The 20,529-nt window shown below is 38.4% G+C and overlaps 1 protein-coding gene across 2 annotated transcripts in view; it reads right to left on the minus strand.

Annotated features, from left to right (window-relative positions):
* IPO9 (importin 9) overlaps positions 1-20,529 on the minus strand; it is a 57,025-nt gene that overhangs the window by 30,287 nt on the left and 6,209 nt on the right. Inside the window, exons 2-10 of one of the 2 annotated variants that reach the window (XM_078393312.1) lie at positions 18,115-18,223; positions 12,297-12,358; positions 10,105-10,191; positions 9,667-9,868; positions 7,356-7,444; positions 3,913-3,999; positions 2,736-2,855; positions 1,745-1,845; positions 273-331 (exon numbers count right to left, since the gene is read on the minus strand). In XM_078393312.1, the coding sequence (XP_078249438.1) occupies positions 273-331; positions 1,745-1,845; positions 2,736-2,855; positions 3,913-3,999; positions 7,356-7,444; positions 9,667-9,727 (517 nt within the window). In that variant the 5' untranslated portion in view covers positions 9,728-9,868; positions 10,105-10,191; positions 12,297-12,358; positions 18,115-18,223. The remainder of the gene's footprint in view (positions 1-272; positions 332-1,744; positions 1,846-2,735; positions 2,856-3,912; positions 4,000-7,355; positions 7,445-9,666; positions 9,869-10,104; positions 10,192-12,296; positions 12,359-18,114; positions 18,224-20,529) is intronic. The other variant, XM_020782483.3, reaches the window with a different exon arrangement.

Below are 20,529 nucleotides of genomic sequence, written 5' to 3' on the forward strand. Positions count from 1 at the left end.
ATAACATCTGTATTATTTTGCACAGACTCATATTTAGCAGATCTAGTTAATTTTAAATAGAAAAACATATTAACATAATCTAAAACTCTGATTTTACTGTTGCTCATTCCTTTGATCTTTCTCCAAGGACCTCCTCCCCCAAACAGCTGATCTTACAATATTCTCACAACTTAAAAATATTCTCCAAGAAGCACCCCTTCTTTTTTAGATGGCCTAATCCTTCAATTACTTAAATGGATCATCAGCCACATCTCTAGCAACAAATTTCCTACCATCAGAATCCACTGGGTCCTCTACTTCTTCTGTGTAATTTACTTCTGTTCTCACATAGGTATAAGTTAATTAAGAAAAAAAAATGAATTCAATTTACATACAGTACTTTTCATTTCATATCAAATCCCGTGTTCTGAAATTAGTGCATTTCTATTAAAATAAAAGGAGGGGGAGGAAAAAATAAAATTTTTAAAGAATTGTTGGGAGTTTTTTTTAAAAAATCTGTTTAGAAACAAGGTGCATCTTTCAATGTGAGGACACAAGATAATGAACTGAAAATATACTGCAGCTAATGCTTACAAATACAGATCAGCTCTGTCATCTTTGGGCCAAACTGTACATGATACTGATAAAGAAAGCTATTTAAAAACTTTATTTCAAACAGCAACAACCTGGAGGGTATGCGGTTTAAGACGGGGACTAAAGCGAGTGTATGGGATTTAACTGTTTGCATCAAGCATCAGTTTCCCAATGAAAGTTGCTTCCCCAGCTGCTATTGATCTGACGGCAAAAACTTTCAGACACGCATCCACACTTCACATCAATGAGTTTCATAAATAATAGTCATTAGAGCCTGCTGTCATTACCAATTACGCTAAGCAGGTGGATGTCTTTATCATTACTAACAATAACAGTGTTTATTAATGAGTTCGCTCAACTTTCATTTTTACCAATGAAGACAATGGCTGAAATTCTGTTGCTCAGTGTAGTAAGCTGCACTACAGTAGCCAACTGCTGGATCAGTGGGGAGTTGGTGAGCCAACTTCTCCATACTGTACATCCATTGATTCAAGTGGGTCTAATTCTAGTTGCAACCTATGCTAAAGTAAGTCACAGTTACGGTAGGCCCATTTGAGTCAATGAAATTTATGAAGTTAACTCATCAAATCTCCAATGGTTCAATGGGTGTACTGTAGTGCCACTTACTACATTAAACAACAGAATTTCAGCTACCACAATTTATTCTCCCTATACATGCTTAGATACATTCCATTTTGGCTGCTTGAAGAATGTATAGATTTCAAGACTTATTTATAATAATTGTTTGGCCCAAAACAAATATATAGTTGCATTTGTGATATTTGTCTTTAGAGCACTACACCTTCTTGAAGTGTAGTGCTCTAAAGACAAAGCATTTTATACACAGAATATACTCCCTGAGAATTTCAGCCATCTGTGATTTACACAGTTGACAACTGATGATGATTAGAAAATGACAACTGAAAGAAGTCAACCCACCACAATTTATGTTCCAGTCACAAAATTGCTGGTGCTAACAGCATTAGACAAACACATAGCCTGGCACCAAAAGACACAACATGCACAGCAGGTTTGTAGAATGTCCAACTGATGTAGCCTACTCCTGAAAAACAAGATTCCCTGGATTTCCTCCTTTGTTCACCCATCCCCTGTCTCACTGCATCCTTCCTTAAAAATTATCTCTTATTGCAAAACGGTACAGAAAGGATATAAGGCTGCACTTTCTGTAAGTGTATTCCAAACAATGGGAAGAATCTGTTGCATGGAAGAAATCATGTGCCTTGGGTAATTCTTCACTAAAGCCGTCACTGCCTAAAGGAGAGGGGGAAAATTCCTTAGAAACATTAACAGAGTTTCATTTGCAAAATTAAGCATTTTTAGCATCTACCCCTGCTATTCTTTTCTACAAAAGAAAAGATCTATTATTTTGTAGACTGACTACTAGACAAGCTATACAAATACTTCTACTGATACAGCTGACTACTAATTAACCTACAAAATATACTTCTACTGATAAAGAACCCAGACACAGACACATTACAATATATGGACTCATATATTGGTGACAATAGCTGATACCAACTAAGTTTGTGAGATGATATAAAGCTTTTTTCAGCTTTGAGAACAATACTGAAAAACATTATGTACTTATGTGAAAACTCTAGTCCAGAGATCTAACAATTCTGAAAAATGACTTCTGAGTTACACAAAGTCCTTGCCCCGGCCTTATTCTAAATTTACTGTACAATGAAATATCATGTAACAATTTGTAACTATTAGTGCATAGAACTTTCCTATAGTGCTCTTCATGAAAGGAATACGCATTTTGGTATGAAAGAAAAAGGATCCAAAAGATCTTTCATTAAAAGGATATTAAGATGCATTTTGTTTCTGCCAAATCAATGGCTCCTGTATGTTACCATTACTGGCAATTCAGTTAGCACCACCTTTGTTTTATTGGTTCATTGTACATTGCAAAATAAAAATACTGGTGTAATATAGTATATTACATTGACAAAAAATTCTCAGGACCATTCATTAATCTTGCCCATCACAAAAACAGTACTCCCAACATAAAGCTTCATGCTAATGTGTCAATGTACTTTATATGTTGTTGTTTAGTCGTTAAGTCATGTCCAACTCTTCGTGACCCCATGGACCAGAGCACACCAGGCCCTCCTGTCTTCACTTTATATACTCACCTTTAGAACCTCCATTTTAAGCCCACTGTCTGATGTAGGACCATCAGGCATTTGCAGAGCCTGCACAAAGGCTTCTGTGAATTGCTGTACCACAGGGAAAATCAGGACTTTAGCTGCTCCCTACAAGAAAAAAAAGTATCCATGTGTTTCTAATTGTAGCAACTTGCAAACTGTTTGTCAATAGTAATACATTAGCTTGAAGACTAGGTTCAGCTTCCATGGGATTCAAACCCTGTTCGCCAGAATCCTAGTCCCTCACTCTATCCATTACACCACACTGGGAATCCCATATTCTGGCTACTCACTAGTAAAGTAGAAAATGGTTTTATAAATGTGAAAGGTGTTCTCAAAAATCAACAGTATTATAATAACAGGTGGATCTAGTTATAAAGAACTTGCACCTACTATAAAGAATGAATGCATTTCATTGCTTAACAAAATAACAAACAAAAGAATGGCCTTTACTTTTACTCATTTCCAAAGCCCATGAAGCACAGCTTTCAAGTCACAGCAAAATACATATTTGATACCAATCATTTTTAAATAGTGCAAGTGAAATCTGAATTATTTTCTCAGACATAGTAATAAATGCACTTTGCAACTACGACAGAGGTGGAAAAAATGTAACCCAACTCTTACACCAGTGCAGGGGGTCAAGAAGGCATGAGGTTAGGCATATCACCAGCTTAACCCCTACTTATAACACCTCACATTTTTCAGTCAGTCTCATCTGAATGTCATTATTTGCTGAACTCAGGCAGAATATTTAGAGAACTTGGCCAGAATAGCAGTTCCTAATTTTCAAGGCTTCTGGAGGGTATCCCTGCACACAACAGCTAAGTGAAAGGTTTTTGATAGTGACACCAAATGGCAACAAAATTTGCTGGTAGCTCAGCTTAAGTCTGCCTCTATTTGTTAAGCAAACATATTTCCTATGTACAGAAAACGACTTTTCAGACAGTGGAACGCCAGTAAATTACAAAGCACACATTACAGGGCTTGGGTTTAAGTCACTCAGATTGAAATGCTCTTTCAGTCACAGTATTTCATGGTGTATGTAGCTACAGCAATACTAATTTTTATTTCCTATGTTACAAAGTTAATACAACAGACAATCTTTGGTAAAAAGTGTTACCAAAATCAATACAACACACAAAACAGGTAATCATCTGTTCACCTTTTCCAACTCCTCCATGTTACAGATCATATGGGCACAAGTGGTGAAGATTTCTACAGCACGTGATCTTGTACGGATACCATAAACCTAACAGAAGAGAAACAACTGTCAAAACATGAAAAAGGTTGTATTTATCAGTCTGTTACCAGGTTTTCGCCCACCATACTAGTGTTTTTGCATTATAATTCCTAGAGTCAAACGAAAACAAAAACCCAAGTTTGCTTTCCAAGTTTTGCTCTGTGCAAACTACAGTGATGCCTCAACTTACAAATGTGCCTACTTACGAACATTTTGACTTGCAAACAGCTCCGTTCGCAAAATTTTGCTTCAACTTGTGAACAGAGCTTCGACTTGCAAATGAAAAAACAGCAGGGGAGGTGGGGAAAGCGCGAAATTTGAACTTTCAGTTAACCATTGGCCAGCAAAGAGGCTGGTTGTCTGCTACCTCACTCGTCCCAGCAGTAAGTGAGTAGATATGGAGAGAGACTTTGGACTGCCTGTTACTGCCCGGTACTGTACTGTATGGACTGTTTATTTTTTTTAAGGGGGGGGGTTATTTTATTTTTTGATTTACTGTACAGGGGTTTTTTGCAGCTTGGTGGGGGCTAGGGCTAGGTGGGGGTTATGTTTCTGTGCTCTGATGGTTCTTGCAGTGTGGATTTAAAATGTGAAAAGTAGACTGTAATATTAAAATTAAATGTGAAAATTAGACTGTACAGTGCTGCCCCGTTAAATGACGAATCCGCGTGACGATGACTTTTTGCGATCGCTATAGTGATTCACAAAACAGTCATTCCAATGGGTGATTTTCACTTAACAACGATTCGGTCCGTGCTTCGCGAACTGTTTGTTTGCAAGACGATTTTTTCGGCTCCGCAAAATGGCTGCTCTGTCTTTTCTGGACCCATGCTTCGCAGGGCAGCCATTTTTACAGCTTATCAGCACTCGCAAAATGGCTTCCCTAAGGGCAATCTTCGCTGGACGATGAGGTATTTTCCCCATTGGAACACATTAAACCGGCTTTCAATGCATTCCAATGGGGAAAGGTTTTTCACATGACGATTTCGCTAAACAGCTATTTTCCCGGGACGGATTATCGTCGTCATGCGGGGCAACACTGTACAGTAATTTTAAAATGTAAAATTTATTTATTTATTTTTGCATTCTGTAGCTTCTAGGGTTTGTGTACTGTGACCTTTCGTTTGTTTTAAAATGTGTGGGTTTAAAATGTGGCTCCAAAGTCTGTTTTAAAATCAGAAAATATTCTGTGAGTGACTGTGCTGGCTGTTGATGCAGGCAGGCTATAAAATGGAGCTTAGACTCCAAAGTCTTTTTTTCCCCCTTAAAATCAGAAAATATTCTGTGAGGGGATGTGCTGGCTGGTTTGCTCTAAAATGCAGTTTAGATTCAAGTCTCCCCCCCCCCATTGTCTTCTCTCTCTCTCTCTGCTCTTTTTTCTGCTGATGGGGTCTGTTTGCCAGAATAATGGTTGCTGGTTGTTGATGCAGGCAGGCTGTAAAATGCAGTTTAGACTCAAGTCTCCCATCCCATTCTCTTCTCTGTCTTCTCTCTTTTTGTGCTTAAAAGCACAAACTTTTGTCTGAAGGGTCTGTGTGGCCCAGCGATGACCTTTTTTCTTTCTTTCCTCTTTTCCCCATTGTTCCTTCCCTCCCTCCTTTCCTGCCCTTTTTTTACCTGTCATTTTAGGTTTTTAAAAAAAGAAAAATTCTCCCCCTAGTGGTAGAGGACAGATTAACTGGTTTTACATTAGTTCCTATGGGGAACTAATGCTTCAACTTACAAACCGTGTCTCTACATAAGAACAAAAAACACCCGGAACGGATTAATCGGTTTTCAGTACCTTCCTATGGGAAATGCTGATTCAACTTACGAACGTTTCGACTTAAGAACATCCGTCTGGGACGGATTAAGTTTGTAAATCGAGGCACCACTGTAAATTAATAATTTCCCTCTAAGAACAAAACTATTTGAAGGCAAAGGTTTATGCTAATTTTCACAACAGCTCTTCATAGAAGATTCTGATCTCTAGTATAAACGTTCTGAAACTGAAGTCACTAAATATAGTATTTACTATACAGTACATAATTCATACAGTATAAAGAACTGGCTTCATTGTTTTATATATCAAATTTGTCCTCCACTGTCATATAATTTGAGACTGGCAAGCTTAAGGACTCAGGGAGAAATATACAAAGATGATCTAAAGGCCTTCCTGTTCATGTTTAGACTTTCTCTTTTCCCCATTGTTCCTTCCCTCCCTCCTTTCCTGCCCTTTTTTAACCTAAGTCATCTTAGGTTAAAAAAAACCTTGTTCCTCTGCAAGGCTGGAGGACCTATTAAAAAGAGGTTGATAGATTCCAGCAGATTCCTTGGGGCTCTGGGAAATTTTGGCTAGGATGCCTATTGAATCCCTAAGTGATTTCTGGAAGAAATATAATCTTGGTGGCTGCACCAATCATCACCAGACACCTCTTTTGCTTAGCAGAGTTTGTATAGCTTATTACAGCACAGCATTCTGAAGTCCTTTTCCAGTGGATGATTTTCAGCTGTTGAAACCTGAGTACTAGGAGAAAGTATTTGGTCAAGTCTGCTCAGCCTCTTATACGCCTTATCCTTCTCTCTTGTTGACTGTTAAATCTAGTTGGCAACAAGATGAAAATACATTCTTGAGAGAGGGAGCTATCCCAACTTTTTAAAAAGAAATGACAATCTAATCATTCTTGGGGAAAAAAAAACCTAGGCTGGACCCAGAAGATATAAACAATGTAAGATGGATGGCCAATATTCCTTTTTTGGGACCAAATAATTTACAGAGGAGTAGTAGGACAACTCTCCTCATTCCCGGATAAAATTAGTTTTTAAGCCCATTCCAAATCAGATCTTAGGCCTAGTTTTGGATAGCAATTACATTGGTTCCCTTGTGGATCTTCTTGAATATCTAAACAATTGTTTTTATAACTGACCATGGAAGTCTTCCGAGTAAGCTGCCTGAATGTGGGAGGCACTGCTTGACTCCTACTCAGATGGTTCGCTGCAATATCAACATTCAAGTGGCTTCAGCAAATACCAACGGAGCATGGTTACTACTTCCACTAGGAAGTAGAGTGTTTGCTGGTGGGATGCCTCTACAGATCCAGAGAACCTCTGCAGATTACAGAAGCAATCATGCAATGGGCCATCAGCTCCTTATAGTAACACCAGAATGCCAGTGGCATGTCTAGAAGAATGTTTTCTCTGTGTTCTTCCATTTCAACCTTCTTACATAAAACACGAAAGAACATGCTTGGGGAAAAATTAGAGGAAATATGCATTAGCAGAAAAAGTAAATATTAAATCTAACCATTCTAAGATACTGGAAGGAAGCCTCTATTAAAGCACACTGTTACTACAATAGAAGTGAGAACAGCTATTTTTATTAATACCTCTGCCATTGTAAATATCTTATACATCTCAGGTAGAATAACTGGAGCGACAAGGGGCATCTGTATGTCAGTCACCTCCCGAGTAAACTCTAGAAAACAGTGAAACAATAATATGTTTACATAATCAAAGTCCACGTCTGCAGAGATCATGCAGTTGGAATGTCCTACTTCTGCTCTGTTTACCTGTCTAGTGTCACGGATACACAAATAGGCAAAAAAAAAGGATCAGTATATGATTCGATCCTTCAAAAACCTGCTGATTTATAAATGTGGGATGTTGCTTCTGTGTCCACAATTTAAAATGACAAGAAATGGCTTGATGTTGTCTTGCAATATTATGTCCATTTTGCCAGCAGGAGAAAAGGATGACAAGCTTTGCACAGCAAAGATCAGCTTGAATGTTGACAGCATCAAAGCCAGCAGTCAAGACGGTCTATAGGGTCTTCTTGTGCTTACTGTTGTTCACAGAGACTCCAAGCAAGGGAAAATTCCAGAACCTGATTCCTTTTTTCATTAGTTAAGCACATCTCACCCAAAGCAATTGTCATGGCCCCTCTCCCCACTATAAAGCGTGCTGCTTAGCAAAGCGTGCTGCTTATATACTGCCCCATAGCACTTCAAGCACTCTCTGGGCTGTTTACAAGTTAATTATGCAGGCTACACACTGACTTCACCAATATGACTTCTCTCTTGCTTTCTCTCTCTCCAGCACAACCCCTATCTCTCCCAACTACTATCATTCTTTTTGTGGCTACAGTACTTTTTTTCTTCATGGCTCCCCTCTTTCTCTCCCTGCATTTCCTTTATCTTTTTCTTTCAGTTGCTCCTCCTTTCATGGCTCCTCTCCCTGTGGCTTCTCTCTTTTCCAGTGTGACTCCCTCTTTTCTCTCACTTAATGACCCCTCTCTCTCCTCCCCCTGCTTCATGGCTCCTCTCTCCCCCTCCTTTTTCTCTGGCCCTCATAGTTTTTCTCTCCCCCATTCATTTTAACAACATTCAAGCACTTTGTTTACCGAGTTATTGGTAAGAAGTCTAGACAACTGAGTTGTACTACCATAATAAATATATGAAGCTAGAGTTTATGGAAGATTTCAAATGTAAAACAAACCTTATTATGGTCATGCATCTTCTAAACAACAGAACAGATCAACATCAAATAAAAAGGCATGTAAAGGGAAGCATGTTTTTTTCAGGAACCCACAGTGGGCATATAAAAAATAATAACAGAATTGGCCACATGTTGCTAAATATGGCAGCAAAACATGTTCCCAATGCCTTTTAAAAAGAAAGAACTTTAAAAGTACTTTTACAAATTTCATACAGAGAAAGTTGATATTGCCTGCTATTACTCTGCTAAATATAGTCCAGATTCAAGAATCAGTTCAAAGATTACAACTGTTTGGACTGCTCCCTCCTATCAATAACGGCTTATAGAATGCTCTACTAACTGGCCATGCAATATCAGAGATGCATCCCAGAATCAGAAGACTTGCTCTCACAGAGTCAGTAAATTTGTGTCTGGTTTTTAATATTCAAAGTGCAAGCAAAAGTTACTCTATTACACAAGTATGACATATTGCCACTTGTCGCACTTTTTTCAAGAAAGATTATTATATCCCAATTATCCCACAAAGTACAACCTTACAGGTGTCCTTACTACTTATAGCACAGGATTTCCAATACTCAGAAGCAGCAACATCTAATACAGTGGGGTCTCGACTTACGAACTTAATCTGTATTGGAAGGCAGTTCTCAGGTCGAAAAGTTCTTAAGTCGAATCTGCATTTCCCATAGGAATGCATTGAAAACCATTTAATCCGTATGTGCTCTTTTCGTCCATAGAAACTAATGGGAAGCTGCTATCACGCCTTCTGCCACTAGAGGGGGATATTTTTTCTTTTTTCATTTTAACCTAAGATGACTTAGCTTTTAAAAAAAGGGGGGGGGGAAAAGAGTTCGTAACTCGAATCTAAGTTCGTAAGTCGAGTCCATATATTCCTATGAGAGCGGTTTGTAAGTCGAAATGTGCGTATGTCGAGCCGTTCGTAAGTCAAGACCCCACTGTATTACTTATATTCTTTAATCTATGTACCTTCCAGAATTTGGATATACATAGAAATGGGAATGGAAGGACAGGAACTAAAACCATATCTTTATTATGAACCTCAGAATGCACAGTATAATTTCCAAGGTGAGACATAAAGTAGGGAGCACTCTATATATTTTTAAAAAGCTACTATATTCAAATATTTTGGAAGCCAAAGTCAACCTGGCAGAACTGCTCAAGTTACAACTGTGTATGCATACATACCTGTAAGCACCCGCATAGCTCCATGTACTGCATTCAGATCCCCACTGACCAGCATTTCCATCAACAAATTAAAAAGTTCAGGCCAAGCCTCAGGCCAGTCCCAATGTGCTATTGCTGAAACTGCGTAAGCAACACTTGAACGCACTTTACTAATCGATTCTCTTAAACCATTGGGAAGTAGTTCCCTAATGGCAGCTTTTGCCTGCAAATAAAAAGGAAGATAAGTTTACCAAGATACAGTATATCAATCTACTCCACAAGACTGTAAGTTTTGCTCAGGACAAAGCCTTAACAATCCTTATGCACACAGCGGTAAACATCCAATAAAATATGTTTTATGGAAACATATACAAGTATTTAAATAGGTTTAACACAGAATACAAGAAAGGCTGCTCCCTGCTAAATTTAGACAGCATGAATATTTAAGATAAGGATTACCCTTTCTGTAGTCTCAGGAGGTCTAAACTTGTCTGACTGGTTACACCAATGAGTTTCCACATATTGTTTCAAAATAACAGATGCCAGCTGTGAAGAAAAAAATGCAAATGAAACAGAACCAATATGATCAATTTGAGAATTCATTTCAAATATCCTCTCAGATGTTTCAAAGAATAAGCAAAACTGCCAAAGACTAAGAATATTAATCCAGAAGCCGTGCATATTGTCACAAAAGTACCACACCAGAAAGTCTATCTATGGTGTGCTTTGTCACATATCTGCAGTGCTGAATTCTGCTGTTGACAAGCAATTCTATTGCCCTGGAACACATTTAGCTAGTACTGGAAGAGTTACCATCTCTTTGAACATCAAGGTTCACAGTTCAAGAATGCTCACTGATCCAGCTATGTCACTAGAGACCCAACACATGGCGTACCTTTCACAAACTGTCTGATTTGCCAACTAGAATATCTTCTAAACAGAGCCTCAGCAAAATTTAAGAAATCAGTGGTAGCCTATTTTAACGCACTGTTGATGGTGTTGGCACTGAAGTCTGTCCAAGCAGTTCAGAACAGAGCTAATAGATTGCTGCTTGGAATTATCTGGAAGCACTTCTCATCAGTCCTTAACAGTTAGACTGGCTCCTGCTACTTTTCCAGGCAAAATTCAGAGTGGTGGTGCTTATGTTTAAAGCCAAACGTACCTTGAAGGATCAATTACTACCCTACTAATCTGTTCATTCTGGTTACTTAGGTAATCAAAGGTCCTCTTATAGCTGCTTGTCATCAACCAAACCAAGATACAGTGGGTAATGAACAAGCAAAGGACCTTCTCATTGGTGATGTCCTTTTTCCAGAGCTTCCTTGATACCCACACTGCTGGCTTTTCAGTGCTTGATACTGAATACCTTTGTTTTCACAGAATGTTTAGTCTTAAATTGACTGACTTTATTCTGATTTTTCTTCCCAATAATAATAATAATTCATAATGCTGAGTGTTTTTATGCTTTGACCTCTGGGTAACCTGCCTCAGAAATTTTATAGATCCGGAAGATTAAAAAACATGCCCACTCTTGATTTAAAGAAACTATTAGCATCTTTTTGAATGGATATAGTTTGCTCCCAAGTGCTTCAATGAATTATAACTATATTGGAAGCTAATTTTGTTCCACTATACTGAAATAAGCAAGTGAAAACAACTCAATAGACCATACACAGATCTACAGTTTGTTTAGCTTCTTAACTTGTGGTCCTCAGACCTCCAGGGGCTGTGATGCCCTCACAGGGGGTCTGCAAAAGCTTGAAGAAATGTTATGATCTTTTGCAGTTAAAATAAAATGAATAATGAATGAATGAAAGAAAAGGAAATGCAGAACATAATCTAAATTTCCATTATTTGTGTAAAACTTGGCCTTTCTAACCCACTGCCTCCATTAAAAACAAACAAGTAAAAGTTGGTTATGAAAATAACTGTTTTATAGCAAAGAACTGTTTGATATTTCTGCATACAGTGGTAACATGCAAGTGAATAATGCTGAGTTGCTGAGAGACAGCACATGATATTTCTTGCTATTGAGCGGTCAGATGCCGCAAGAAGAGAGCTGAGTCAGTCAGTGTCAGTGTTCGGACGGACTCCATGATCGTGTTTCTTCTAATGAAACTGTTTGGTTCTTGTTGGGTAAATTGCCTTTTCGATATTGCAGTGAATTTAGTAACAATCATTTTGGCTGGGCCTCAGAATGGATTGCTAGCTTAATTTGAAATGCACACAAACTGCTGCTGTTGCTGATGATGTATCCTGTTCAAAGCAAAATGAAGCTTCTTCCACTCATCTTGAAAAGTGTTGCTGTTATAGCAAGGAGTATCAGTCAGTGAGACCCTTCACGAGAAACTTTAAATATGTGATGTACGTTAGGGTTTTAAATCTTGAGTTAAGTCTTGGTGGTCTGTGGCAACAAAAGATATTTAAAGGGGTCTGTGGTAAAGAAAAGGTTAAGAACTACTAGTTTAGCTCATGTTATTAATTTAATCCTCAAGGTTCTTATAAGTCTACAGAAGGGGCAAGGAAGAGGACCAATCTGTAATACAACCAGTGCACTGTCTCTTTATTAAACTTACTGCTGCACCTTAAGAATCACAGGGAACAACATAGTAACTATTTTAACATCTTTTATCACATTTGGTAAGACTGACCTGACGAATGGCCAGTGCTCCTTGAGGATCTACAGTCAATTCTGCCAAGTGAACACCAAATTCTGAAATAAAAATAATAGCCATATAAGGAGTTAACAACGTAAAAGTTTCAGTTTCATAAGTCATATTGCTGAAAAATATATATACAGTGGTGCCTCGCTTAGCAATGTTAATTCGTTCCGCAAAAATCGCTGCAGAACGAAAACGTCGCTATGCGATATTAAAAAGCCCATAGAAATCCACTGAAACCCCTTCAATGTGTTCCTATGGGCTTAAAACTCACCATTGAGCGAAGATCCTCCATAACGCCACCATTTTCGGTGCCTCTAAAACAAGGAATCCATCCCTAAACACAGCGGGCGGCCACGTTTTTCCCCCGGTGGCCATTTTGAAACCGCCGATCAGCTGTGCGAAAATGGGGGCTTTGCGATGATCGCTTCCCTGCGATCATCGCAAAGCGAAAATACCCCAGAGAACATCATAAATTGATCACTTTTGCGATCACAAAAACAGCGTCGCTAAGTGATTTCGTCGCTAAACGGAGCGATCGCTAAGCGAGGCACCACTGTACTGGTACTTTTTCACAAATGACCCTTTATTCCTTGCACAACTTATTCTACATACTTGTTGCTCTATTCTAAAAAATCTTACTGGCAAAATAAATTTTCCAATTAACTAGTTGATACGGACAAGTTCACAAGAAACAGAATGAAATCTGCAGTCTCTTGCATCTAGAAATATGTGACATCACAAGAAAAACTGTTTAACCTGTTACACCCTGCAGTAGCAGCAGCAAAGAATAATTCACCCAGAATGAGACAACTTTAATATTAACTTTCAGAAAGCTATGTCCTGCATACAGTATTTTGCAATTTCTTCCTTCTTGCTTCCCATGAGGTAAGAGAAATCCTGTAATGTTATATTTACAGCTCTTTAAACAGAATAAAATGTGATATCAGAAAAATAACAGGATGTACAAACTATTACAAAAGCTACATTTAACAATTGGCTCTTCCCCTGATCACTGAGTTAAAACCAGATTCATATGCTGAGTCCACAAAGCCACAGAGAATTTACAATCTACCTTCCTCTCCCTCGTCCAAGTGGCTAATTTTCAGAAGCATAAGGTAGTAAGAAATGGAACACATGCTTAACATATTTAGAAAATTGTATTACTCTGCATTAAATTTAATTCTTTTTAATCTTTTAAAACTTTATTTTAAAATAAAGTAGTAAGAAATAATGTACAGTGGTACCTCGACTTACAAACTTAATCTGTATTGGAACGACGTTCGTACGTCGAAAAGTATGTAAGACGAAGTACCATTTCCCACTGAAATGCATGGGAACGGAATTAATCAGTTCGAGCATTTCAAAAGGCAAAAAAGCAGGGGGAAAGGGCTGGAAATTCGAATTTCCAGCCCTTTCTCCCTGCCTTTTTGCCTTTGGAGCTCCCAAAAGGTTTTCCACCTGACATCAGAGGAAGCCCTTTGAGAGCTCTGAAGGCGCAGATCGCAGCGGCGGGGACCCCTAGGGAGGTCTCTCATGGTGGTGGGCAAGCCCTGGGAGACCTCCCTGTGGGTCCCCGCCACCGCAATCAGCAGCTTCGGAGCTCTCAAAGGGCTTTCCCCCCGACATCGGAGAAAGTCCTTTGAGAGCTCCAAAGGCAAAAAGGCAGGGAGAAAGGGTAGGAAATTCAAATTTCCAGCCCCCTGCCTTTTTGCAGGGAGCCATTTATGAATGCCTCCGTTGGCAAAAAAAAAAAAAAAAGGCCTCTTTCGTAGGTCGAGCTCCATTCGCAAGTCGATGCTAATTTTTGCCAACGGAGCTGTTTGTAAATCAAAAAGTCCATATGTAGGGCCGTTCGTAAGTCGAGGGTTGACTGTACAGTGCATTAAATAGAAATTAGGATTACAGTATTAATATTGTTAATCTAAAATTATATATCCAAAATATGTAATGAAACAATCATTTATCAAGTGCAATTTGTTATAGACAACCAGCACAAGTCAACTGCAAAGTTCTCTTGAAAGAGAAATCAGAATTATTTGTTCTCTTTATTGATATTTATACTGATAGTTGATTTGTCTTGTTTTTGGGGTTTTTTATTTTCACTGTTCTTTTCTTTGCTATTGTTTGCCCAATTTTCTGTCTGTTAAACACCCAGAATAGGACATTGCACCAACAGGGCAGTATATAAATCAATAAATACTGTAACAAATATTTGATATGTAGTGAACAAAGAGGTATACAGTATTTATGCTTAAGAAGTGTTACAACTGTGCTTCCTTGTTTACATTTTAAAAAGAGGCTTAAAAGGCTATGCAGAGAACATACTGAATTTGTTTTCTGGGCAAAAATGCTTCCTGCACAGTATGACTTGGAAACTAACATTCCGAAGGATGAAAGGCTTACTTTAGTCATTTCTAATGAATTAACCATTCCAGATACATGAAGCACAGAAATGATCATCTGCAGTACCTAAGAACTGGAATTATCAATGACAGGAGCACAGCAGCCTTAAAGCTATGTTCCCCAGCTAAAACACCAACCAAAAATTTATTTCTCTTATTAAGAAACCCATAGAGAAATGACTCTTTGCTCATGTAAATGCAGGCAAATCAGATCCGTGCAGTACAATTTCCAAATGTTATCTTCTGTTATGAACATTTGCATCCCAGGTCAAGAATCTCTGCTTGGAAATTCAGCAGAGAAAGTGTACTTTGTCCCTCTGAAGATGCCTCTTCTGACCCATTTTCAGCATTAATGATGAGCTACCAAAGGCATGTAAGGCAATTACAGTTCCTCACCGAAATTCCAAATGTCCATGATTTGCAACTCCTCTCATAGAATATCCGAGATCCATCAAAGCCAAAGTGAATGTGGAGATAGGAAAGTTCCGGCTTCACTACATCCACATTCTGAGTCTGTGAATGGTTTATTTTGTGCAACTGAGACTGTATTATAAATAATATTGTTTGCTGATTACATCAGCTTTGGTTCAGTGGTTTTTAATGTAAAAATCTAGTGAAGTGCTGTGACTGTCTGGAGGGATATCTGAAGAATTCTTATTCCTGTAGCATTGGAATAATGTTTGTTGTACATCAATATAGTGGTAAGTTGATACTCATGAGATGGAACACTGGTTGGTTTCATAGTGCAGATATTTACTGAGTCACAGACAGAACATAGCAGTCTCCATGTCACTGCAGAATTGCACCTTGTACATTGACATGGCAGATCCCAAAGATAGGTCCCATGAAAATAGAGACTCTTCTGCCTGGCACAATAAATTAGTTGGATAAAGTCATAATACTACTGAGTGAGTTTAGATGACTCCTGTCATTAACAGAGCTCTTAGAAGATCTGCAGAAGTTCAGACTAGTTTTTCTTTAGAGCAGCAAATGTTCTAAAGTAGGTAGCTATCCATGTCTTGAAAAAATCTCTGGAGTTGCTTGAAAGGCTGTTCATTCATGTTGAATTTCAAATTAGAGATTCTCTCCTTTTTTCAGTTTGCCATAAACAATACTGAGGAGATGGCTTACTAGCTTTTGGGAGATATGATCCCACTATCTTTCACTGTATTAAGAATGCTAACATTTTTTTCACTCAGAGACCTAGCAATAATTTCTCCTGTTTGTATTTACTTAGGACAGTACCTGTCTGATTCCGAGTAGGTTTCTTTTTGTGGTTGATGGATTTCAATTTGCCTAAATGGACTGCTTTTTATTATAGAAGTTTCCAGTGGGTAGCCAGGTGAGTTAGTCTGTTGCTGCAGAAACAACAAAGAATCTTGTGGCACCCTAAAAGCCAACATGTTTTATCTGGCACAAACTTTTGTAGACTCTAGCCCATCTCTTTAATGCAACAGGAAGAAGATGCAACATGAAGAACATGGTCTGCAGAAATGCTTTACAGCCCACAAAAGCATATGTAAAATAAAACCCATTAGTCTTTAAAGTGACATAACACTCACTGATGTTTTTGTTGCAACAGGCTAACACAGCTGCTGGAAATTTCTGCATCACAGGTTTTCTCCGTGGATCCAAAGGTATATGGCAGAGCTGAAGTCAACAAACAAACTTTTCTGCCTGCACTGAAGACTCTTTCAGCATATGAACTACGGCAAGAGTTAAAATGATGCACTCTTTTGTCACTGAGCCCTGTGAGGTCATTTACTCACTCATATTTGTAAAAATGCCTTTAAAACAGTATTTGTTGTTGTTTAGTCGTTAAGTCATGTCCGACTCTTTGTGACCCTATGGACCAGAGCACGTCAGACCCTCCTGTTTTCCACTGTCTCCTGGAGTTTAGTCAAATTCATGTTGGTAGCTTCGGTTGCACTGTCCAACCATCTCATCCTCTGTTAATTTAAAACAGTAACTACAGTATTATTAATAATAACCAGGTGCTGTCAAGTCAATTTTGACTTATAGGGACCCTTTTCAGGGTTCTGCAGGTAGAGTACACAGAAGTGGGTTACCAGTCCCTTCTTCTAGGGGCAGCTTGCCCAAGGCCACACAGGATGGCTGTACTAACAGAAGGCACAAAACTACTGAGCCATGCAGCCAGTCTTCTATTATTCACTCTGAAACTCCGAGGATACATAAGAAACTAAAGCTTTCTTGAGAGTTACAAGTTACAAAATTGCTTGCTGAGTAGAGCCTAATCATGCAAAAAAACCAAGAAACCAGGGTTATGAACTCCCCACCCCACTATATCTCAAGCAGTCACAAAAAGTATCAGCATACTTAGAAATATTTCAGTTATGAACAAAGTGAGGTACATTAGCATATTTTGATTCTCATTCAGAGAAAAGGAGAACTGTATCACATGAACTGGGAATTTCCATACATTATTTTACCCATCTAAGGATCTGAAGGGCAGCTCCATATTTACACAGTGATTGTTCTACTGCTCTTTCTTACAACAAACAAGTACAAATAATAGGCATATAATTGGGTGTGTCAAGCCACATGAAGCTAAGAATTTTGATACTATCAAGTAATCCAAATACATGTATGGAAATACAATTTGTCCATTTGCCAAGGGAAATACCAAAGGATACACAGTAATTTGTTTTATGAAGTGTGGCATTATTTTGGAACCATTAATTACATAGGAAAACTGAACTATTACCAGGGCTTTACGATATAATAGGAGCCTGTGTGTCACAGACAGAAATTATATTCTTTCCTCCTCAGAAGATGCAGCTGTCTTTAAGTAGCCTGGAATTCATACAGGCCTCAGCAATTTAGGGGCAGTTCATTGAGGCAGAAAGGATTTCTTTCCTAAACATTTATATTAAAGTTAAGAGAGGTTAATAGCTAGCCAGGCTGCACCTTTGTTGTTTTGCAAAGTCATTTTTTGTTTCATCTAATGAAATGTTACTAATGTTTGAGACCAAGTGAAGCCTTCAAAGATGTAAGCTAATTCTGAACGAGAGTATTAGTGCCAGAAACGTGTTTTAAATTAGTCATTTTCTCTACTTTAAAAAGAACAGTATGAAGGAAACTTCAAAAATATGTACTCTGTCATCAATCAGAATAGCAGCAGTGTATACAAAGTATAGCACTGTTGAGGAACAACACAGTGACCTCAACGAAATGTGCCAAACCATTGTACCTTACTTTCTTCAAATGTTCTTGAATTATGATGAGATGCCGTTTCCTTGATAAGAGCAAGCCATCCCAAGAAAAGGAATCAGCATTGTAATATTTTTTTCTTCAGAAATATTCAGATGGATACATACTTTAGCCATCTCAATCTACTTGTGGAACCAAAGCCAAGACTAGTAGTAAAAAACTGCACAACTGGCCTTGATTTGAATGCAGGCTCCATCAGGTAGGCTCAGTGAACACCACATACTCAGGACTGAATCTTGATCCCCGAGGGCTCTCCCTTCGTAGAACAGTGTTTAGGCTATACTGGAAGAGATCCAGAAAACCTCAAATGAGAATTGGAAAGCAATGTCCCCCTCAAATTCCAAGTTAGTGGAATCGCTGTATGACCATTAACTACCTGTAACCATAGACCAGGAGTAATCTGAGCTCTATCTCTCTGTGAAGGTTCTGAACCATTTTTACATTGTATGTGAGTGAAACAAGGAAACAAGGAGTGTTTTATCAGGTTCAGCTGGTATTAAAGTCTACACCCTTTTCTGAAGAAGTCAGGAAAAAGTTTAAATTACTGTGAGGCTTGCTATATTAACTACCTTTGGATACAGCTAGGAAATTCCAACTGGCAGCTGCATTTCCAACAAAGGTGTTGACTAGGGTTTGTAGGCTGTATCAGCTCCCTGACATTTTATCATTTTCACTGCTCACCAGTTTGCTTCTGGAGTGAATTCGAAGTGTTGCTTTTAATACTTAAAATCTTAAGCAGCAAAGGACAGGGTAACAAGGACTGTCTTATTTCACCCAAAACTGTTCAACACAGAAGTCAACTTTGGATGTCCAGTTCTATGTTTTACTAGCACTAGAAGCAAGACAGGGAGGCACACCTTCTCTGTTCTGTCATCCTTCCAAAGAGAGATCCCTTTGGCTCCACTGACAACAAGCACACAACTTTCAGTGGACTTGTGGAGGTGCGGCACTTAATAACATGATGCAGATAGTACAATGTGGTATTCTAATTATTATTAACATGTTAAAATCTGTCTTTATGTTTGCTATCAAATTTAGAAGCCTACACCGATGTCCATTTATATTTTGTTAGTCACTTTGAGTATTCTGAACAGCAAAATGGAATAAAAATATTTTGAATTAAACTTTTAAATAAAATAAAGTAAGATTATGGTTTCCCCAGATTCAAAGTCTATTATCACTGGAAAGGCAATATACTACTATAAAGAGAGAACAAACTTCCATAATGAAACAAACATATATTACTATTGGCAAGCAACATTGCATCTACTGCATATTGGACTACATGGACCTTCACTTGACTCAGTAAAATCTTAAATAAGGAGGTCAAGTTCAGCGTAACTTACTGCTGATCCACAGAATATGCTCTTGTTTTAAACATTTAAAATCTATCTGTGAACCTCAGTAATTCTAACAGACTACACAAGATTATAATCAACCCATTCAGTACCTAAATTCTCCATAACTAATTTTGAGAGCTGGTGCAGCAGTTGACAGGACTGCAGATTAGAAGTTCACAATTCAAATTCAATAAGTAGCCTTAGGCAAGCTATGTTCTTTCAGCCTCATCTACAATGAAGAAACACAATTCTATCTTATGGTCTTACAGTAAGGATTACACCTGTAAACGTTCTGCATCACTTAGTACATACTATATAAATACAGTACTAAATAAGAGATCAATATACTTTACTATTTTAAAGTAATAATATAGTGGTGCCCCGCATAGCAATGTTAATCCGTTCTGGATTAATCGTCGCTATCCGGAAACATCGCAATGCAGGCGGGAAAACCCCATAGAAATGCATTAAACTTTGTTTAATGCGTTCCTATGGGGCCCAAACTCACCGTTATGCGAAGATCCTCCATACCGCCGCCATTTTCGCCACCTCGGTAAGCAAGGAAATCGCGCGAAAATGGTTGTGGTGGCCATTTTGCGCACCCGGTGGCCATTTTGGAACCGCCAATCAGCTGTTTTAGAAACATCGCAACGTGAAGATCGGTAAGTGAAACACTTACCGATCATCGCAATGCAATGTTTTGCCCATTAAAACATCGCAATGCGTCCGCATTAGCGATCTCAAAAAATAGATCGCTATGCGGATTCGTCGTTAAACGGTGTGCTTGTTATGCGAGGCACCACTGTATAACATGTTTGTATAAGAAAGCATCAAAACAATCTTTCAAATTGGATTGTTTCTTTGTGTTATGTGAAAAGCCACCTTCTTATGTCAACATTGATCTGTCAGTGACCCATTGCTCTTTCTTGTCACTCCTACACTATGTAGGACTGTTTTAGTTTGCTTCTGATCCTGCAGATACAACCAGAATGAAGATAACAATAATCTTTCAAACCGTTCTATTTAACTGGGTCACAATTCTAAAGGCCCCTTAATACTACTGGAGCATAGTATAATGAATTATAACTATTCTTCACTCAGAAATACAGTGGTGTCTCGCTTAACGACATTAATTTGTTCCTGCGAAATTGATGTAGAGCAAAAACGTCATAAAGCGAAAATAAAAACCCCACCGAAACGCATTAAAACCCGGTTAATGCGTTCCAATGGGCTAAAAACTCACCATCC

Source organism: Pogona vitticeps, chromosome 4 (genome assembly GCF_051106095.1).
Source record: "Pogona vitticeps strain Pit_001003342236 chromosome 4, PviZW2.1, whole genome shotgun sequence".
NCBI lineage: Eukaryota > Metazoa > Chordata > Lepidosauria > Squamata > Agamidae > Pogona > Pogona vitticeps.